This window comes from Aplidium turbinatum, chromosome 13 (genome assembly GCF_918807975.1).
Source record: "Aplidium turbinatum chromosome 13, kaAplTurb1.1, whole genome shotgun sequence".
In the NCBI taxonomy this organism is placed as follows: Eukaryota; Metazoa; Chordata; class Ascidiacea; order Aplousobranchia; family Polyclinidae; genus Aplidium; species Aplidium turbinatum.
In genome coordinates, this window is record NC_137484.1 from 10,767,740 (window position 1) to 10,787,313 (window position 19,574).

The 19,574-nt window shown below is 35.5% G+C and overlaps 1 protein-coding gene across 1 annotated transcript; it reads left to right on the forward strand.

Moving 5' to 3' along the window:
• Positions 1 to 1,367: 1,367 nt before the first annotated feature.
• Positions 1,368 to 14,579, forward strand: LOC145782128 (MAM and LDL-receptor class A domain-containing protein 1-like). The gene is made up of 31 exons (XM_082593880.1): positions 1,368 to 1,558; positions 3,150 to 3,390; positions 3,698 to 3,894; positions 3,974 to 4,017; positions 4,353 to 4,449; positions 4,543 to 4,660; positions 4,829 to 5,010; positions 5,115 to 5,239; positions 5,436 to 5,529; positions 5,974 to 6,144; positions 6,237 to 6,431; positions 6,631 to 6,837; positions 6,987 to 7,258; positions 7,342 to 7,588; positions 7,676 to 7,810; positions 8,025 to 8,164; positions 8,305 to 8,448; positions 8,558 to 8,611; positions 8,902 to 8,938; positions 9,126 to 9,248; positions 9,333 to 9,508; positions 9,655 to 9,807; positions 9,964 to 10,786; positions 10,940 to 11,114; positions 11,225 to 11,442; positions 11,570 to 11,809; positions 11,941 to 12,177; positions 12,447 to 12,565; positions 12,722 to 12,868; positions 12,982 to 13,072; positions 13,353 to 14,579. Exons 1-31 carry the CDS (start codon positions 1,501 to 1,503, stop codon positions 13,553 to 13,555), a joined length of 5,463 nt encoding a protein of 1,820 aa, XP_082450006.1. The 5' UTR covers positions 1,368 to 1,500; the 3' UTR covers positions 13,556 to 14,579.
• The last annotated feature ends 4,995 nt before the right edge of the window (positions 14,580 to 19,574 follow it).

Here is a 19,574-nt window from a genome sequence, read left to right on the forward strand (position 1 = left end):
TTTCAACGTACCATTTTTACAAAATGTATTTAGATCACATCAGATTTACCGAAAGACGTTGTTGTTTTCTGTATTTATGGTACAATTTTAGTATATTTTGTTCTGGTCACCATGCTGGAACCACTCTCAAGCCAGAGACGTAGGCCTGAGATATGCACACGTTTGTACAAGCGCGGAAACAAGTTCTGACATGTTGTCGTTTTTGTTCGTGTGTTTCTTCATAGTTGCTCAATTTCAAATCATAACAGTTTAAACAAATAGCAAATTTTATTCACGAATACTCAGTTAAAAAAAACTTCCGTAACTTCGACAGTGCGTGATGGTGGTCATTCGATTTTCAACAGCACAGTCGTTTTGTTAGTGAAGTAGTAACACGCACATCACTTGGTACAATCGATGAATGACCGATACCGTTACAAACAATGCGCTTAATCACAAAACGCTCTAAGCTACGTTGATTTTTATTGTTCTGAAAACAGTTGCTTTTTTGTAAACTTTATGATTTTATTCACGTTTGTTGGAATAGCATTTCACAATAGTGGAATCAATCAAACTGTGGTCGTTAAGACAATAAGACAATGCTTAATCAAGGCATATATTCTATGATCACAAACTTTCATCAGACCAAGATCAATTTCTCGATACGTTTTTAGGATGGTATACGTCTATTCTATAAGTTACGTTTTTTCATCATTGGTGATAAAGATAGTTAAAGACCAAAGAAACACACATTGCCACATTTCTTCATTTTGTCAGGTGCAACGACAAAGCAATGCTGTACAACGGATGAGCAAAAAAAAGACAAAACTTTAATTAATACAGTAATTGTTACCATCATGTAGCTCGAGTTTGCCCGGCACCAATCTCCCAAACGCCACTGAAAATTTAAAACGTGTTTATATCACCGGGTAGTCTATCTAGAGTAAACAGCCGATGTACAAAGAATTCAAAAGCAAACAACGAGATAAAAGTTTTGAGTGTTTTTGCAAAGAAAAACGCTTCTCAGAGCAATACTAAAAACTACGTTTTAGCTCCAGGCAGGGCTGAGAATCCTTTTTTCTTTTTCCTTTTTTCCTTTTTTTTTTTGGTTTCATCTTTTTTTGTTCGCTTCATATATATGGAGTATAAAAAGGAAACGGTCCCATTGAGATCAAACAAAACGCTTACTTGCTTTAGAAAAGGCCCAGAGTGAAATAAAGGAATATCAACCAGAAGACATCTGTTTTAAAAGTTATCTGCATCAAGAAAATAAATGAAATCTTGCTGTGATAAGATTTTGAAAACTTTTTGCATTCAAACAAAATGCAGATAATGTTTTGAGCATTCGAGATCAGTGTAAAACAAACGTTCTGTTTTTACAGGCGAACTTGGATATTAATATAGGCTGATTATTAAAAGTTTAAAAACATTTCTTACCCCGTTCGCCAGTGATAAAGATTTTATATTTGCTCTAAAAGAAAGGAATTTATTTATTCATCTATATATTTAATAGAAGCAAAAATGCTTCTAAAACGACATGTTCTTGCTTTTGCACTTTTTACTATTTTGATCCCTACAGGTAAGCAAATTTATATTGTTGTAGATTGTTTAGTTATTTATCTTCTTGTAGATTACTTTGGCATATTTTGTGTTTTCATGTAGGCAATGTATTGGCAGTTTCAATAACAAAAGGTCTTCTTAGGTTGTTTTTGCTTTTGTGAATGATTAGCCTACTCATTTTTGGCTAATTGTAATGTACACTCATGTTTTGATCCTATTTTCAGTAAACCTTATAAACTCATCTGTCAACAAGAAGTGGTTGAAACTGAGTTTGGATTAGCTTCTTCCTTTAATTTTCCATTGGTGAAAACAGCTAGCAATCTTTGTGCTTGTTGTTGAACTAGATTTGCACCCACTGCCGACATGTTTATATCAGGAAGAGCATTCTTTTAAGCGATTATTCATTAAAAACGAAAAGTGTAAGCAAATAAGATTAGGACGCACCCCTCCACGTTTTCAAGAGACTGGTTTGACAAGCTTAACTTTTTTAAAAAGGAAGTTCATTTTTTCTCGAAAACAGTTACAAAAAAATGATAAGCTACTATTAGACTTCATCATGTCCATATCAGTTTAAACAGCAAACTAAAAGGAGGAAAGCATTAGCTGATTCTTTGAATGACTGTTGAGAGATTATAGTTCCGTTGCAGATTATCATGTAAAAACGTGAAACGTATAAAGCTGCTATAGAATTTGTTGAGCGATTTTCGTCTGCAAACCCAAAGCACGGTCTAACTTTGTGAAAACTTGTGACGCATGTGTCAAGCAAGTGCGTAAAAACACTGATTTTAATCACAAAATCTGCCGCTTTTTGCAAGCAGCAGCAATTAATTGATAAGATAGTTTTGTCCACGTAAAAAGTTTTCGTTAGTGTGAGCACGTACACGTTTGTGAGAGCTTAGCCCTTAACTCCATCGTTCATCGTTTATCTATCGTAATCACATGTCCTGACAGAATATTGTTTGTAAAAAAAAATTGGAGTTGATTCAGCGTTCACAAAGCTGATGAAGTAAAGTTAGAAAAAAATGGCGTTGCTACATTTGAAGTCTCTAAAAAATTAAATCCTTTACTCGATTTAGCAAAGGTTGTTTTTCGAATACAACGGTATTCAAAAAGAAAAAGTTAAATAGAGAATTGCATAACACGTCTAGCATGTAATGTTATGGAAAAAGCTCGTGAAGAGGCTACGTTTGATTTTAATTATCTTCATTGAATTATTGCTTCAGTACGGCGTTTGTCAATTGCCAAACATCCATTTTTGGTAGCGCTACCACTCTTGCGGGACTTTTACATAAAGAGTGAACTTTTAAAGAAAAATATTTTGCACGATTGGAAGGACTGTAACTAATTGAGACTAAATGATTGGCAAATTAGTTAGTGGCACAAAAATCTGTCCGGAAAATAACCAAAATTGTTAAATCAGTCTGGTACAGCAACCTTTTAAGATAATTGGCAATAAAGGATTGATACCAATACTCCAAAAACCAAGTTGAAAAATTTTGAATACCCAGCAACTTTGTGTCTGCTATTTCAAAGTTTAAATCAATGTATAGGGACTAACCTTGTCAATCATCAAAAATTATGTCTTCCAATTATCAAAAACTTTTTTACAGTGTTATCGTTGATCCACAATGATCCACTAAAAATAAGAAATGAATTGGATCTTGAAAGGGATCTGGAAGCCAACATTATAAAACCAGGTTCCAGAGGGAGGTATAACACTCGTGACATCTTCAACGCAATTGCACGTAAACCTATCGTAGTAGTAAAGAAATCTCCTGACCATAATAACTCTGAAAAGGAAACGGAAACGGGTATACAAGTGACAACACCCCAATTACCAGTCTCAGAAACGTGAGTTACTAAAGTTTACGTTCTTATTAAAGATTTAAACAGATGCTGTGTTTTCTTAAACTTTCAAAAAGCGATCTTGTGTAGTTTTGCATTCCCTGCCTATACGTTTTTATGTGATCACGTGTTTTGTAGGACTAATAGTATTTGATTAATTTCTGCGCTGTACAGTATGTTTGAGTACTGTATATAAGTATTGTCTCAAGTTTTGCTATACAAGATTAAAGACACGACCTTACTACAATAAATTTCAAGGCAGGTTCATGCCTATATTGTTATGACCATGGTATTAACTTCACATTTTTTACAGAACTATTGCTTCAGAAGCAGGAAATGAGACCGATGATATTTTTGTGGACACAAGTGTTGGAGTACATATCGATTCCGTAGAAAAAGCTGAAAATACATCAGATGAGGTCGATTCTAATGATCCTGAAGAAATATCTCGCCGAGAATTTTACGAAAATCACAAAGAGACTTTTCAAACAATTCTTGGCATAAACGAAAGTAAGAATTTAATTTCTTTGCATTTTTGTCGGCTTCAAGTTCATGCACCAAACATAAACGATTTGTTTGTGTTTTGCAGATGTACACCCTGATGGAATGGTGGAAGGAGACATAAAGCCTCTCGTGAGTAAAATTTGCTGTGTGACTTGTTTTTAATATATCACTAACAGTGATGGATTACTATAAATGTAGCAACTGCGTTTTTACTCTTTTCAATAGTGATTTTGTCATGTGAGTTGTGTTCTGGGCAAACGCCAAACGCTTATAAGGCAAAAAGCCGCAAGTTGGCACCAAAATGTTTCCCTGTTCATTATACGAACGATGATATTTAGAATAAGCAATTCTCAAGTCGCTTCATGCCCATGTTAGGTTGATCCTGTTATTAGCATAATTTTATTCTAAAAAGTTTAATTACTTCTCCAGTACAGATAATTATTAATATTATTTTGTTGTTGCAGCATTTAAGAAATGCAGGGGGCTCGAAATGGCCAAAAACCACCTCGGGAATCCACAGAGGGCTCGTCCGTATTCCTTACAAAATTTCCAGCAAATACAGTAAGTAGGCTACTGTAACTTAGTCTAATAAGCTTGTTTAAATATCAACAATAATGCTCGGATGTGATGTTAATGCTGTTTCCATTTACTTAGATGGAACACACAGGCGAACTATCAGAAATGCGATGGCTGCCTATGCAAAATACACTTGCATCCGATTTGTCCCAAGACGAACAGAAATTTCTTATCTTTTCATCAATGATGCCAAGGGGTATGTTTATAATAAATGTCAATTTTAATTTAATGCCACATTGATCATAATTGTTTGAAGAAAATAAATAAGCAATCGGCTGCATGTTTTTTAAACTTATTAGCTCATGAAGATCTTGAGTTGTACAACATTAAAAGTAATGTCTGACACGATGTGTATCATCCACAGATGCTGGGCTTATGTTGGAAAAACCGGATTTTCTGCACAAACTGTTTCCCTTGGAATCCCAGGGTGCGTTTCAAAAGGAATCGCTATGCACGAGCTTATGCATGCCGTGGGATTCCAACACGAACATTCGAGAAGCGACAGAGACCAATACGTGGAAATTCTTCAAGACAATATTGCTGGAGGTAGGTTTGTTGAAAAAATATTGTTGCTATTTTTGAAGTACAATTTTCTGTCTGTTGTACAAAATGAACAGAAAAAAGTAAACTAAATGATTATTTTCATTCAGATGGAACTAATTCCAATTTCGACAAGCTGGATCACACAAACAATCTTGTCGTTTATGACTACAACAGCATAATGCATTACAGCAAAAACTCCTTTGCAAAAAAGCCTTACCTTCCATCAATCTTGGTAAGAAGCTTTGCACTTTGAAAAATGTTTTCTATGGCCTTAGGACAAGACATAATTTAGATTGATCTGCAAACTTGCAAGTCTAATATTCCTACTCCACTTTACTTAAACCAAAATTTGAAGCAGGAGATCGCTATCTTGTTTGCTAAATTACCAACCCCCACATGGAATTTGTGATGACCTTTATTATCCTCAGGTTACACCCCGGCGCAAACCGGAACCATACATAGGACAACGAAGACGTTTGAGCCCTTACGATATTGAAGAACTTAAATATCTTTATGAATGTGGTAAGTCAACTAAATCAAACGTTTTTCAATTGATAAGTTCTACATTTTATTTTAAATCTGCTTGACATCTTATATAAATTCGCCATCGAAAGGTCAACGATATACATTATAAAATATTTTTTTGCCCATACTGAAACATGATTTTACTTCGCTTTTTCATTTTTTAAGTAAGGTAATCTGACATTACCAATTCAAGATATTTTTAAACATTGGTGTTTTTATGACTCATCCCCTTTAAGGTCAATGCCATTAGTGCAGTAGAAAAAGTGTATTGTTGCAGCTTTCTTGTCGGTGTTTGAACCCAAAATAATTTTGCGACTTCCTGTCAGTTACGTGACAAGGTCTTTGCAAAGTATCACTACGTTTTTTTAAAGCAAAATATCTTGCTTCATTTTTTCAACCATCTTCAACAGTATGATTGATTTATGTCGTTCTGTTGTTAAGGTGATGGCAGTTTCAAGAGATGTGGTCGGGATTTTGTCCGACAAAGAAGAGGCTCCTTTGAAAGTCCTTCGTTTCCAAAACCTTATCCGAAAGAAGCTCATTGTACTTGGAGTATAACTGTCAAACGCGGAAAATATGTGAAAGTTACATTTAAGGATATTGATCTTAAAGGTAAAAAGTTGTGGTAAATAAGCGATCTAAAACAGCTTGAGGTTTGCATAAAATAGGAGAAACCTGTTTACGACAATGTGTTGTTTTTACAGACTCAAATGTCTGCCAAGATGATGCGATTTACATTCATGATGGAAAAAACGCGGCAGCACCTGTTTTGAAAACTATATGCGGAAAACACAGAAGAGACATTGAAATAACTTCCACTGGAAGCAGATTATTCGTCATATTTTCATCTGATTCAGCCAAAGGCACAAACAAAGGGTTTCGTGCCGTTTTTGCAGAAGGTAAGTGTCCTTTATTTGCATGTTATCAAATGCAGTGTTTATTTCAAAATATATGATGTGTCCATTATTGGATCCTTTTTGCGTCGTGCATCAATCTGACTAATCTAAGAAGACACAGTGTACGTTTTATCTTGATTTTTTCGGAAGTTCTTTTGCTCATTTTAAATCAGAAATAAAATCTAAAAAACATTTTTTTTAGCAACCACAAAGGGATCTCCCGCTCCTCGCTTGGTGACTCCCCAGCTGCCTCCAATAAAGCAAACTGCCAAGAGATTTTCATGCGATTTTGATACTGACATGTGCAACATGGAACAAGATGATTTGGACTCTACTGATTGGATTCGCATACAAGGTGCCACTCCTAGCCGTGATACAGGACCCGTTGCTGATCACACCACTGGCAGAGGTATTAGAGTTAATAATATATCAATTTCATTACTCAGTACGTAGCCTATGCAACATTGTGTTTATTTCGGACTTACACTATTGGAGTACTTAGGCTACCTCGTTTATCATAAAGTATAATTCTTAAAATCATCTCTTGTATTTTAACAGGACACTACATATTTGTTGAATCTTCCTTACCAGCAGTGGCTGGAGATAATGCCATCATCAAATCTCCATGGTTCGTTCGCAAGTATAGATTCTGTGTCTCCTTCAGTTATCACATGCGTGGATTTTACATGGGTGGTTTGCGATTATATGCATACGAGAAGAGACGTGGAAGTAAATACGGCCATGAAGTTTTACTGTGGGAAAAGTTTGGAAATCAAGGAAGAAGTTGGAAAACAAAAGAACTTTCTTACGCTCCTAAACCAAATGTCGAGGTAAGTTGGGTGGAGATTTATCCCTCACGAAATGTGTTAACAAACCGAAGTAAAAGACTAAGAAAGGCCATTATTTGTTGCAGCATGTACAATTTTATTGGGAAACATATATTTTCTACTACCAATCGGACTGTGCTTTGGATGACCTTCTCATCACGCCTGGAACTTGTAATGCCCAAAAAAGGCCTGCTACTACCCGTAAACCACGTAGACCAACATCAACAACAGCAAGACCAGGAACTAGACGTCCTGTTCGACGAACTACTACTCCCAAGATCACAACTACCCAAACAACTTCGACAGCTCCTCCAGTTGTTGCTCCGATTCCAAGTAAGTACTTCATCAAAAACTTTCATAAATTTTGCGAAAAGTCGTACGCTTAACATGTTGTGCTAAGACGTTTTTTATTTTCGTTAGGGTTAAACTGCACATTTGACAACGATCTATGCGGATTTCAACAATCCACTGATGACAACTTTGATTGGATCCGTCACACAGGCGAAACACCCAGTGCATCCACTGGACCATCTGGGGATCACACTACTGGAAATGGTATGCAAACTATCTTGTTAGTTATAGTTTATAATTTTTTTACTGATTAAAGCTATCTATTTTTTTTATTTAAAAAAAAAAATTACTGATTAAAGCGTACTGATTAAAGCACTATAGCATCAAGCTATGCGATGTAATGATGAGCCAAATTGTTGTCTACTCTAGAACATCAAATTTCTCTAAAGCTTATCGCATATTCTTGTTTCTGTTCCAGGTCATTACATGTTCATTGAAGCCTCTTCCCCTCGACGGGAAGGCCACAATGCTCTCTTGCTATCACCTCCACTAACCCCCACTAAACATTGCCTTCGAATGTGGTACAACATGTATGGAAAGCAAACTGGAAAACTGACGGTAAGTGGCTACGTTGAATTTCACCTTTAAGGTTATATGGTTAGAGAAATGCTAAAAATTAAAAAAATTCAAGTTTTGTCTTTTGAAGTTCGTCCTCAAACATGTACAGTATCTCACGCAAGAAATATTTTGACTTACAGATCACTCAAGTTGTCAATGGAGTTTCTGTCATACTTGCCGAGAAACTGGGAGACAGTGGTACAAGATGGCTCCCACTGACAGTGGAAGTCAACTCTGGAAATGTGCGAAAATCTATCCGAACTAGACAAGACGCGGTTCCACAGGTATATACCCAAACCTACATTGTGCGTTGTTTATTCTATTTCATGTTCACTTGCATTCGTGCAATAAGTATAGAGCTTGGATTAAAATTTGTATTTTTATCATTTTCAGCCGACACCATCAAGACCTCCAATTGAAGATGAGGAAGAAACAGAAGAAGAAGAGGTAATAACATCGTCATATTCTTCAGTTATTATCAGAAACATTTAATTACATCATTCTTGCATATAAAATCAATTTACTTGTGCATTATCATATGCTTTTGGTTTCATACATCGCCAACCAGTATTAGATAGTTGCTTCAAAAGCTTTTTTGAGCTGCTTAAATAATTAAAATTGGCGTTTTGAAAAAGATTTCTGCAAGAATTTTCATTTATATAAATTAAATAAACTGTATTGCAATTGTATTAGTATCTAACAACTATCTAAACATGTACCGTATGTTAATTTGCCAGGGTGGACAGCAAACAGCTGATGATTTCCTAATAATGGGTAAGTAGACATGTGGCTACAGTTTTTGTGAATAAAAACTTGCGTTGGCTTACAATAGTCTTTTCACACCTAATAAATGTGCTCAACGTATTATAGAATGAATGCGGTTTGTTAAAAATTTCATATTGTAATGCACCACACCTAAACAAGAATTGCTAAAAAACATTTTTTTTATGTTCGTATGAAGGTAACCCTGTTCAAGCTGCCCAATCATCTATTAATCCGCAAATCATAATCGAAGCTACAACTGGAAAAGGCTATGCCGGCGATATTGCGATTGATGACGTCGTGATAACTGACTCAGCATGTGGTAAGCATAATGTTCTTTTAATGTTTTTGTGAGATTTTGGTTTGATTATGATGTTTAAACGACATTTTCTTTTTTTATACACAGAACAAGCAGTGACACCACCGGTCAGTACTTCGCTGGAAGACCATTTTTCGTGCGATTTCGAAATACAACGTGATCTTTGTGGTTTTCTGCAATCTGATAGTGACGATTTTGATTGGCTACCAAACAGTGGCGTCACTGGAAGTTCGGGTACAGGCCCATCTGCAGATAATACCAAGGTAAAAGTTGTAATGACTTAAAAATATTTCTTTTTTTCTACAGTAGCCTATATACTTGTACTTCAAAAAGTGGTGAAAATCTGCAATTACTGTAGGTCGATGAATTTTTTATTACTTTATATTAAACTATTTTTTATACTTTTCAGAAAACTGAAGAAGGAATTTATATGTACGTTGAATCTTCATCACCTCGCCGGGTCAATGATATTGCTGAATTGGTTACTCCTAAGCTTTCACCAGGACGTTATTGCGTTCGTTTTGCTTCTCATTTGTACGGGACTGCAACAGGCGAATTGAAGGTAAGACAACTCTGTAAATCATGTAGTTATCGGTCAAGGTGATTGGTTATTGGTTAACTATGTCTACTGATCCATGTAATTGATAAACTGTTTACTTGCATATGTTCTAAACTCTAAATCTTTGTACAAGCACTAATGTTTTTTTTATTTAATTAGGTATTCTCGTTAGAAGAACCCAGTGATTCAAGTCCTGCTGCTCCTGTCAGAAGATGGAGAGAGTTTGGAGATCAAGGAGATCAATGGCAGAGTCAATCCTTTGAATTTGAATCGGACAGAAGCTCTCGATCAGTGATGTTCATATTTCAAGGCATGATTGGTTCTAGTTTCACCAGCGATATTGCCATTGATGATGTCGAAATTACACAAGGTGGCTGCTCGTCTGTTGTTACGCCTCCAAACACTACTCCAAGGACTACTACACAAAGCTCAACAACTACTACTACAACTACTACTCGAAAGCCTAGGACTACAAGACCCCCTACCACTACTCGAAAACCTAGGACTACAAGACCCCCTACCACTACTCGAAAACCTAAAACTACAAAACCTCCCACCACTACTAGAAAGCCTAGAACTACAAGACCAACTACCACTACACGAAGACCTAAAACTACTCGAAAGCCAAGAACCACAAGACCAACTACTACTACTAAAAGGCCCAGAACAACTAGGCGCCCGAGAACAACTCGACGCCCAACAACTCGTAGGACCACTACTACACGTGCAACTACTACACAAAAGAAAATAACCACGACCTCAAGCACTTCAGCACCAACAACCAAAACAATTCGTCCAACAACTATTCATTTGCCAACATCTGATTTTCCCGAAGCATTTGCTTGTGACTTTGAGGATGGTACTCTTTGTGGCATTACTCAGGAACAGAGTGACGATTTTGACTGGATACGCGGTAAAGATAACACACCGAGTGGAGGAACTGGTCCAACTCATGATCATACAACCGGCTTAAGTGGCAAAGGTATGATGATTTAAATAGTGCTCATTTAACACAGTAGTCTAAATGTTTCTGTTAGTTATGTTGTTGTAGTAGCCTACTGCTTAAAAGACCAACCTAAACTTCGATTAAGTTTTCTTTTGAATCACAACATCAAAAAATGTTTGATTTGTTTAGGTTATTACTTGTTCTTGGAATCCAGCAGTCCAAGAAAGCGAGGAGATGTTGCAGAACTGACAACTCCAAAGCTGGCTCTTGAATCTCCACAACGATGCGTGACTTTCTGGTACCACATGTGGGGAAGCGGAATTGGTACATTGCGAGTGTTTGCCGATATGAACCCATCAGACAGGTTAATAATTTTACAATATGTTTTATGTGTGTTAATTCTGTTAATGCTTGCAATAAAGACTACAATCTTATTTCTGTGTTATTTATTCAAAAACTTTACTTCATTTGCAGAGTTAGAAAAACTGACGGAAGTCTATCACCAAAAAGCCCCATGGTTTTCCAAGAACGTCAAAACCAGGGACAAGGTTGGAAAATGGCCAGATTTGTGGTCAACCAAGATGCTGATTTTTATGGCGGATACATACAGTTTAAGATAGCTGGTGTAAGAGGCCAGACATTCCAAGGAGACATAGCTATTGATGACCTATGCATTGCTGATGGACCTTGCGGTAAATATCCACTTATTTGAAAATTGATTTTGGTAAAACTTGTAATTCAGTTTTCTTGTTAAGTACTATGTGATCTGCTTACATATCGTGTTAACATAAAGTAATTTTGTTTGTTTATTTTCAATAGACGCTGGAAGTCAATGCAGCCCATCTGGTGTGTTAAGCGGAACGACATCTCCTCCTCCAGTAACCCCACGAACACGACGACCGCCACCACCAGTAACGACTACAACACAAAAACCAACCACACGACCGAGACCCATCAGAACAAAACCAGTTAAAGTAACAACTACCACTCCTCCAGCAACCACTGTCAGGCCTGCACCTTCCCGGACATCAGGACCAGCTCTCTGGTCTGGCATGCCTTGTAAGTATGAACACTTGTTTGTGACAGTACAGCGCTTTTTGACTTTACCAGATAAAGTCTCAGACATTGAACCTGTGTTGCTTCTTTTAAGAGAATGTGCTTTTTATTCACATTCTGCCTTGTCTCAACAGTGTGCACTTTTGAAAGCAACAGAAGAAACCGAAATCCAAATCCTACTCCTGCAAACATTCCTGGCGATTCTTCTCAAGATCTTGGTGATTACACATATCCTAACAATATCGCCAATGGCCGAATGTGTGGCTGGAGACAATTAGCTCGATCTCAAGACCAGTTTGACTGGGCCCGACAGTCCGGTCCCACAAAAAGTTCTGGAACGGGACCATCAGGAGACCATACCACAAAGACCGGTACGTTGCAAAACAATCTCTATGCTGCAACTGCTTCACATATAGTCTACATTCATTAAATTCAATAAGTTTTCCCAAAGAAATGAATAATTTTCAGACAAAAATAAACGCAGACAAAATTATGTCAGTTAACGATCTTTTTCAGTTTAGTTAATCTGCTTAAATAATATCAAGATATTTATTCGAAAACGAGCCAAACAAACAGATGTGATGTTAGGTGAGCAAGAAATCGCTTAAAATAAATTTAAATCATGTTTTTGTTTTTCCAGGTAACTACATGTACATTGAAGCTTCTGCGCCACAAAAGCTCAATGACATTGCATTGCTACAAACCTACCCTATGCCACCAACGGATTATTGCGTGGACTTTTATTACCACATGTATGGGGTAAGTAAGATGAACAACATTGTGAAAAACTAAAAAGTTGAATCATTTTAATGATCTAACAGGAAGTTGTCAAAAGACAAAAAAAGAAAAAAACTACTCATTCTACCGTAGATGATGTGTATTGCGTGTATTTTATAAGTGTATTTATTTGTACAGGCTTTTGTTGGTCGTTTATCGGTTCGGGCTGTTCAAAAGCTAACCAACGGAAGACACTTACTTTCTACTTTAAGCGTCAAAGCTGGTAATCAAAGAAACGTTTGGAAAAATCAAAGAGTCGACTATAGACCTCGCAATAACGCCATGGTAAGTCTTAAAGAAAACTTGTCTTAAAGTGTTAGGAATTTCAACAGAACGGATGAATGTAACTTAATTGCGATTCTTAGCAATATGTACATAACCTCTCGTTTATTTCACAGCATGTTTCATTCCGATTGGAAGGAGCGATTGGTAAAGATTACCGGGGAGATATTGCTGTCGATGATATTGCAATACTTCCAGGGAACTGCGGTAAGTGAAAACCTATTCACTGAATGGTGGTTTAGCGTCATAAACACAGATGACTGTCTCAAGACTGTAATCATAGCAATAAGAAATAATCAATAAAAAATCAACCAGGTTTGGTAACTACAAAAATTTATTGGTAGAGCTTTCGCTGCCGTAAAGGCGGCTTCATCAGTACTCTTGATTACAAATAGAAACTGAGGTTAAGAGTCTGCAGAAACCTTTTATTACCAATAAGAAATAACTTTGTTTATTAGTTTTTTTAATGTCTTGTTTTCTTTTGCAGATGCCTGCAGAAACCCAACAAAACGTTACACAAATGAGCTAAACCAAAGACAAACATTTACAACTGGGTGTGTCAATACGAAACTATTCTGGGTCAGATGCTGCAGCCTAAACAAAGAAAAGGCTATTTATCGTCGTGTATCGCGCTGTGACGCAAACATGTTTAGTCCTGCGCGCTTAAACTGGTACTGTAAACACTTGTAAGACTGGTCTAGTCGGTTTTACGCCGTAGGTGCATGCACTTCTTTGTTTTCTGAGCTATCTTCCGTCTCAATGCAACAAAACAAGAAGCAGTAAAAGAGTAGCACAAGTTTCTGTTCTTGTTTTCGGTTTGCTGTTGGGGTCTTGTCCAATTCATTCCAATGACAAATCAATTCCGATTTCTTTCTTTCGAGCACGAGAAAGTCACAATTATAATAATGTCGACAAAAACGTGCTAAGATTACGGTTTTGATATTTTTACTGTGACGTGTGTAGAAAATAATGGTTTTTAGTCTGCACTTAGATATTAAAGCGGGGAAAGTACCAGTTAATAAAAATAGTTATTACTACGTCATTTGGTGCACCCTGCTGTAATTACTAGGTAACGAACCGTCCGTGAAAGCACTTTATTTGGTACGTTTCCTACTAAGTTTGATTTATATGGTATAAACAGATAAAAGTTCTATTACAGTTTGCACAGAGTTACCGAATTTTCGTATTTATTACATATTACTGAAACAGCCATAGATCGAAAAAGCATGCAATGTTGGTATTACTAAAAACAACTAGGCTTTTGTTTTGCAGTTTGCAGTGTTGGGTGTAACATACAGAATTACTAACCACAAGTTAGTTCAGCCGTTAAAGAGATTATTATTACGTGTTATTTTCTTTTCTCTATCTCATATGTGACAGCTTACTTATTTATGACCAAACTCAACTTAAATATTTTCGTTCTGTTACTTGGTTTATTGTCGAATGACTTTAAATTGAAGTTCAATAAAAAGATATACGAACTTAAGATTGCTGACATTTTAGTACCGTACATTGTATGTTTGTTATGTTTTGTTACTTTTGAGTCTTTCTTTTGTTTGTTTCAGCTTTGTAGCGATCAATAGAAATGTTTTAATTTCTTTTGAGATTGTTCATGGTCAGGATTATCCATGATTAAAAAATTTATTTCAATGTTATAAATTTATTTTATTTTTCGCTATTTTTGTTCTTAATACAATGACTATTTAACAAGTTCCATTATTGCTAATGCTATATGTTCAACAAGCGCAGACTGATGAGATTTAGGCGTAGCAGTGTATCTAAGGAAGCACGTAGAAAGTTGTAAGAAAGCGGTTGCTTCGAGAATCGATTAAGCTAAGTATCTTGCTGCCAAACCTTTCATATACAGCAATTGTTTTGTTTTTTCAAGTTTAATTTCTAATTTTGCTTGTGTGTACATAAAGGCAGGTATTGAAAGTTTATCTAAACGAGTTACTGTCAGTGTTTGGTTCGGTGAATCATGGTTGAGTTTAAAATTAAATTTCAAAAACTGTAGTGAAGCCATTTCTTCAAAACATTGTTTTTGCAAAAACACCCGTTCGAATAATCAAGTTTAAACACCACCTTTTAAAGAAAAAGTGAATCATGATAAAAAATAAATAAACATAAACCAGGGCTATCAATTCTACCGCGCTTCCCACACAGTCAGTCATCGCGGGTACTTGATATAGATTTTAATTTGAGAAATACATTGACCTGTTTTCAATACAAAGCGTTGAGAGAAACAGCCGGTCTAGCACTGTGAGTTTACTCATCAAAGATTTGAATCACAATTGACTATAACAGTGAATAATCAAAGTATAACGTGCTCTTGACGTTTGAGACTCAAGAATTTGTAAATATGATTACATAAACACAAACTTAATATTGTAAGAGCCATTAAGAGCCAAGGCGATGGAAGTATTTCAAGAAAATGTTACATGAAAATCTTACGCCTAATTTTCTCAAAAAGTTGATGTTGAATTGCATAATTCAGTGCTTGCTAAGGCTAGTGGTTTAGCGGTATACCATTACGTCACAAATTGATACGGTTCTCAGCATTCGGCATTCTAATACATGTTGTATTGCAGAAAAATAATTAAACAATTGTAAAAGGAACTGTAGTGGTTACACTGCTGTTTCACACACATTTACATTTTCAAAGTTATTAACCACAGCGTACAGGCTTTTAATTTCAGCTCATGGGATTTGCATTAGGATGTAAGTGACACAACCAAAGCATAATTACTGCCCTTAAACAAAGCCTAACCCAACAAGCACAGGAACGTTGTTTAAATGCCATCGCTTCACTTGATCATGTTGCTGTAGTCTCAACTATGATGCTTTTGAAAGAATCTCAATTGTTGAAAACAATAGACCAAGCTTATCCAGGACATCTTCATCGTGCAACCGCTTGAAGCAAATTAGTTCAAAACACAGGGTTGTTTGGGCGTGATGAGTCATGACGAGTTCTGAGCTCATCAGATCAGGAACAGGGTCAATCGTAAAGGGTTTTTATAAAAGTTTAAAATTAGCCCGCTTGCCAACTACCTCAGAATATCACAATGATTTCTCTGTTATTCAGTGGAATGTTTGCACGGATTAGGTCCCCGATATATAAAGCGTGTTTTCTGTAGGGTCGAGTTTACAGTTGCAACAAAAGCTTTTACATCTCTTGATTAATTGCATTGAAAGCTTCTTATTATAAAAAAAGACAAGATTTTCTTTGGTGCACTGAAGTTTTTTGTGTTTGAAATTTTGTGACAAGATAAGAAAACAGGCATAGGCCTAACTCAGCAACAGCAGTACATTTAACATTACAAAAAAAAAGCAATGAGCGAACGGTTAGCACTTGGTTTTTCAATAAGGTTTTTAGAGGGTTTTTGAATTCGGTTTCCACTACGTCTCCAGTTGAGGAGCCTGGTTTCAGGAACTTTCTCTCAATCCCGTTTATTGGTAAGGAATCCAAACGTTTTGCCACAAGTTAGTTCAGATTTATTGCCTTGAAATTTAACGTCAAGAATTTTCCTGTCTATAAAACATTTAAAGCTATTTTTAGTTGAAGTTTAAAACTCCTTTCCGCTTATGTTCAAACGTCCTGTATAAGTTCACTTGCTCGCATGATGCGAGTTCGACATACATTGGTATGACCACGTGACATTTGGCGACGAGAATGGGACAGCATTTGAATTTAACTAATTTTAACAAAAACAGTGCAATTAAAGATCATATTAGAAAACTGCCAATCGTATTCAAATAATAAACCCTCATTGAAGTACTTTAAATTGTTCGTAAGTGTTTGTCCGAGTTCGACACGAAGATTCACGAAACATTGATCATCAAATCTTTCAACCAGGACTTAACATGCAATTATTTGCTAGAGGAACCTTCTATTTTTTAAATGTTTTTAATTGAATTGTTATGTATTGTGCTTCTCGTATTTTACCACCACCATGTCGTGTTGTGCTTCTATCCATCTTGTGTAATCTGCTTGTCCTTCTCTGAACAATTAATTTTACTTATGAAATACTCGACCCGTTGTGCAGTGTAACTTTTCAGTTATCACTTTGTGAGCAAGTTTAAGCAGTTTCTCAAATGTTTAGATTTGACCGTATTTTTTGCTGTGACTGTACGATTCTTTCGAATCCTCTTAAAATATTTTTCTTATAGGTTTGAAAAGGGCTGTATGACTAGCCGAAAAGGTTCGTTTATTGTTTTTATTTTGTTTTTATAATGTTAAATGTAGTGTTGCTGCTAAGTTATATCTGTTTATGGTTTAAAATGTTACCTCTCTACCCAAATTGTAAGGGGAAAAATTGATTATAAATTTTTGTGTATGGAAAAGTACAACAAACGTCAAATTCTGTCTCAGTTTTCATTTCGTGGCCTAGTAATAAACAGTGTTTGTAATGGTATTCAATCACATTTCAGTGTTGACATTTTCCTCCCAGGAATGTTCACGATTTCTTGAAACAAACAAAATATGGTTCGCACAATCAACAACAGTATCCACTTGCTGTGTAGTCTATTATAAATTTTGTTACTGAAATAGTGTAGCTAGCAAAAACAAAACTGTGCTGTGGAAGGTAAAAAAAATACTCGTTTTATATTTTGAAATCTTTCGGGTTATCATGCAAAAACAAATCTGCGACTCAAAATCGTTTTCTATGTCAAAGGATATTTTCCAAGAAGTTTTTTGAAAAATTCTTTTGATTATACAAAGAAATTACAAACATACCTTCCGGGTAAAACAGCTCATACGAGTTTTTGTTAGATCCTTATCAACCTACACCGTTCGTTCTGGTATTTAAACTACAGTGGGTTGAAAGTGTTGCTGAGCATGCAAGGAAACCTAACCAAATAATTTAATTTACATCTTTTAAACGTTATTTACTGTAATATTTTAATTTGAGAAAAAATTCAAAAACGCAGAAGAAACTCGTCAAATCTTTAATTATGTATTGGTAGATTTTACGTGGCATGAAGTTTAGCAAAGTAAGACAGTTCGATGTTCTTTATCCTTTTATCGGAGTAACATCAAAATGATGTAAGTTTACGAGTTGAAAAGTTTTCCTACAACTTGCAACAAAATGTTATTTGATAGTTGCAAGATTAATTGGAAATGTCGAATCATTTGACATTGTAATCAAATTCTAATCTATCAGTAAACTGCTTTGCTCGAACAGAATTCCTTTTAAACATTTCTTTGCAATGTCAACTGGTGGATCGTGTTTGTTATTTTCAGAGTTGTTACTCAGACCAGAGTTTTCGTATAGAGTTTTGTTTAAGCAAACGATTGACAAAACCAGGACCTAAATTTTGAAGCTTTCATACATGTTTAGAATTATACAAACTTACTTTTCAAAACTTGATCTACACAGGCAAGTTGACTTATGGTCTTTTGATCCTTCACATAAACTTTAAGTTTTAGTCCTCTCCGTTCGTTTACAATATGAGCTTTGTTTGATTGATCTTTTGTTCAATCTTCAATGTGTGAATGAGTAAGATTGTATAATAATCAGCGATGATCTATGCAGGTGTACCAAAGTAGGTTACCGAGTGTCATGTTATAGCTATTTTTTTCTGACCGTTTTTTACCCTGAAAGGGACACTCATGATGGAATATCAATTTCAGCACCGCTCTTAATAAATTGATCAAAAAATGTGTTTAACTTGTAGAAATCTCAACATATTATACATCTTTGGAAAAAGCATAAAAATTGCAAACAAAATATGGCACTTAAATAGATGAAAAATGTTTCTGTAAAAAAAAGTGTCAAAGAAATGCAAGAGCTTTTCCATTTTTTTACCACCGGTAAAAAATTTAATAAGTCTTGGGAGAACTTATATCAATCCTAAATTTTTGCTAGCATTGTCGCCATCCCTTACTCATATAATGAGAGATTTTCTTTTACAGGTGTAAATTTAAAAACAAATAAATTTTGAACTTGTGTACTAGAAAAACTTGGTAGATTTGCAATTGTTTTTTAATTTTAAGTAAAGTTACACAGAAATAGAAAAATATCTCTCATATATCATTTCTCCGGTGTATATTGCTAATGCCTGCAAAATTTCATGCCATTCTGACCTGAAAAAAATGAGTAGTTGTAAATGGAGTGGTTGAAAACATCAAAAAATGACTTTCGAAGAAAACAGCATTTGAAAAAACACCCATTAAAACACAATCTATACAGAGTTCTTTATTTCTAAGTAAGTTTTGACACACAACGACATTGAATAGAGTCAAAATTTTACCATTGTCAGAATCCTGATGAAATTTATTGCTTTTTAGGTACAAAAATGTAAACAAAGTGGGACAGTTTCGTAAAATGAAAAATGCATCAACATTCAACCAACTGCATTACCGAACACGATATGGGAAAGTAAATTGTAAACTTCTGTGGAAAACATGACAAATTTTTTACAATTATTGTTGATTTTAAGCTGCTTAATTTAAACAAAAACTCAAAAGACTTGATTTCTGAAAGGCATAAGTTCACAATCGGATTTTAATCTTTGTGTTAGACGGATTTTATTTTGAGGAAAACTTCTTAAAGAGCTAAATAAGGACAATTCCTTGACAAAAATATACTAAGAAGACTATCTCGATTCGGTGGCCGGTCGATTGGTCGAAAGACATTTGGTCGACAGTCATTTGGTCGACAGACATTTGGTCGACAGGACGTTTGGTCGACAGACAATTGGTCGACAG

Bases quoted from the DNA above. Each gene is read 5' to 3' on its own strand.
- LOC145782128 (XM_082593880.1), top strand. From the start codon at position 1,501: ATGCTTCTAAAACGACATGTTCTTGCTTTTGCACTTTTTACTATTTTG. The intron at 12,869-12,981 runs GTAAGTCTTAAA...TTTATTTCACAG, and splicing joins GACCTCGCAATAACGCCATG to CATGTTTCATTCCGATTGGA. The intron at 13,073-13,352 runs GTAAGTGAAAAC...TTTCTTTTGCAG, and splicing joins AATACTTCCAGGGAACTGCG to ATGCCTGCAGAAACCCAACA.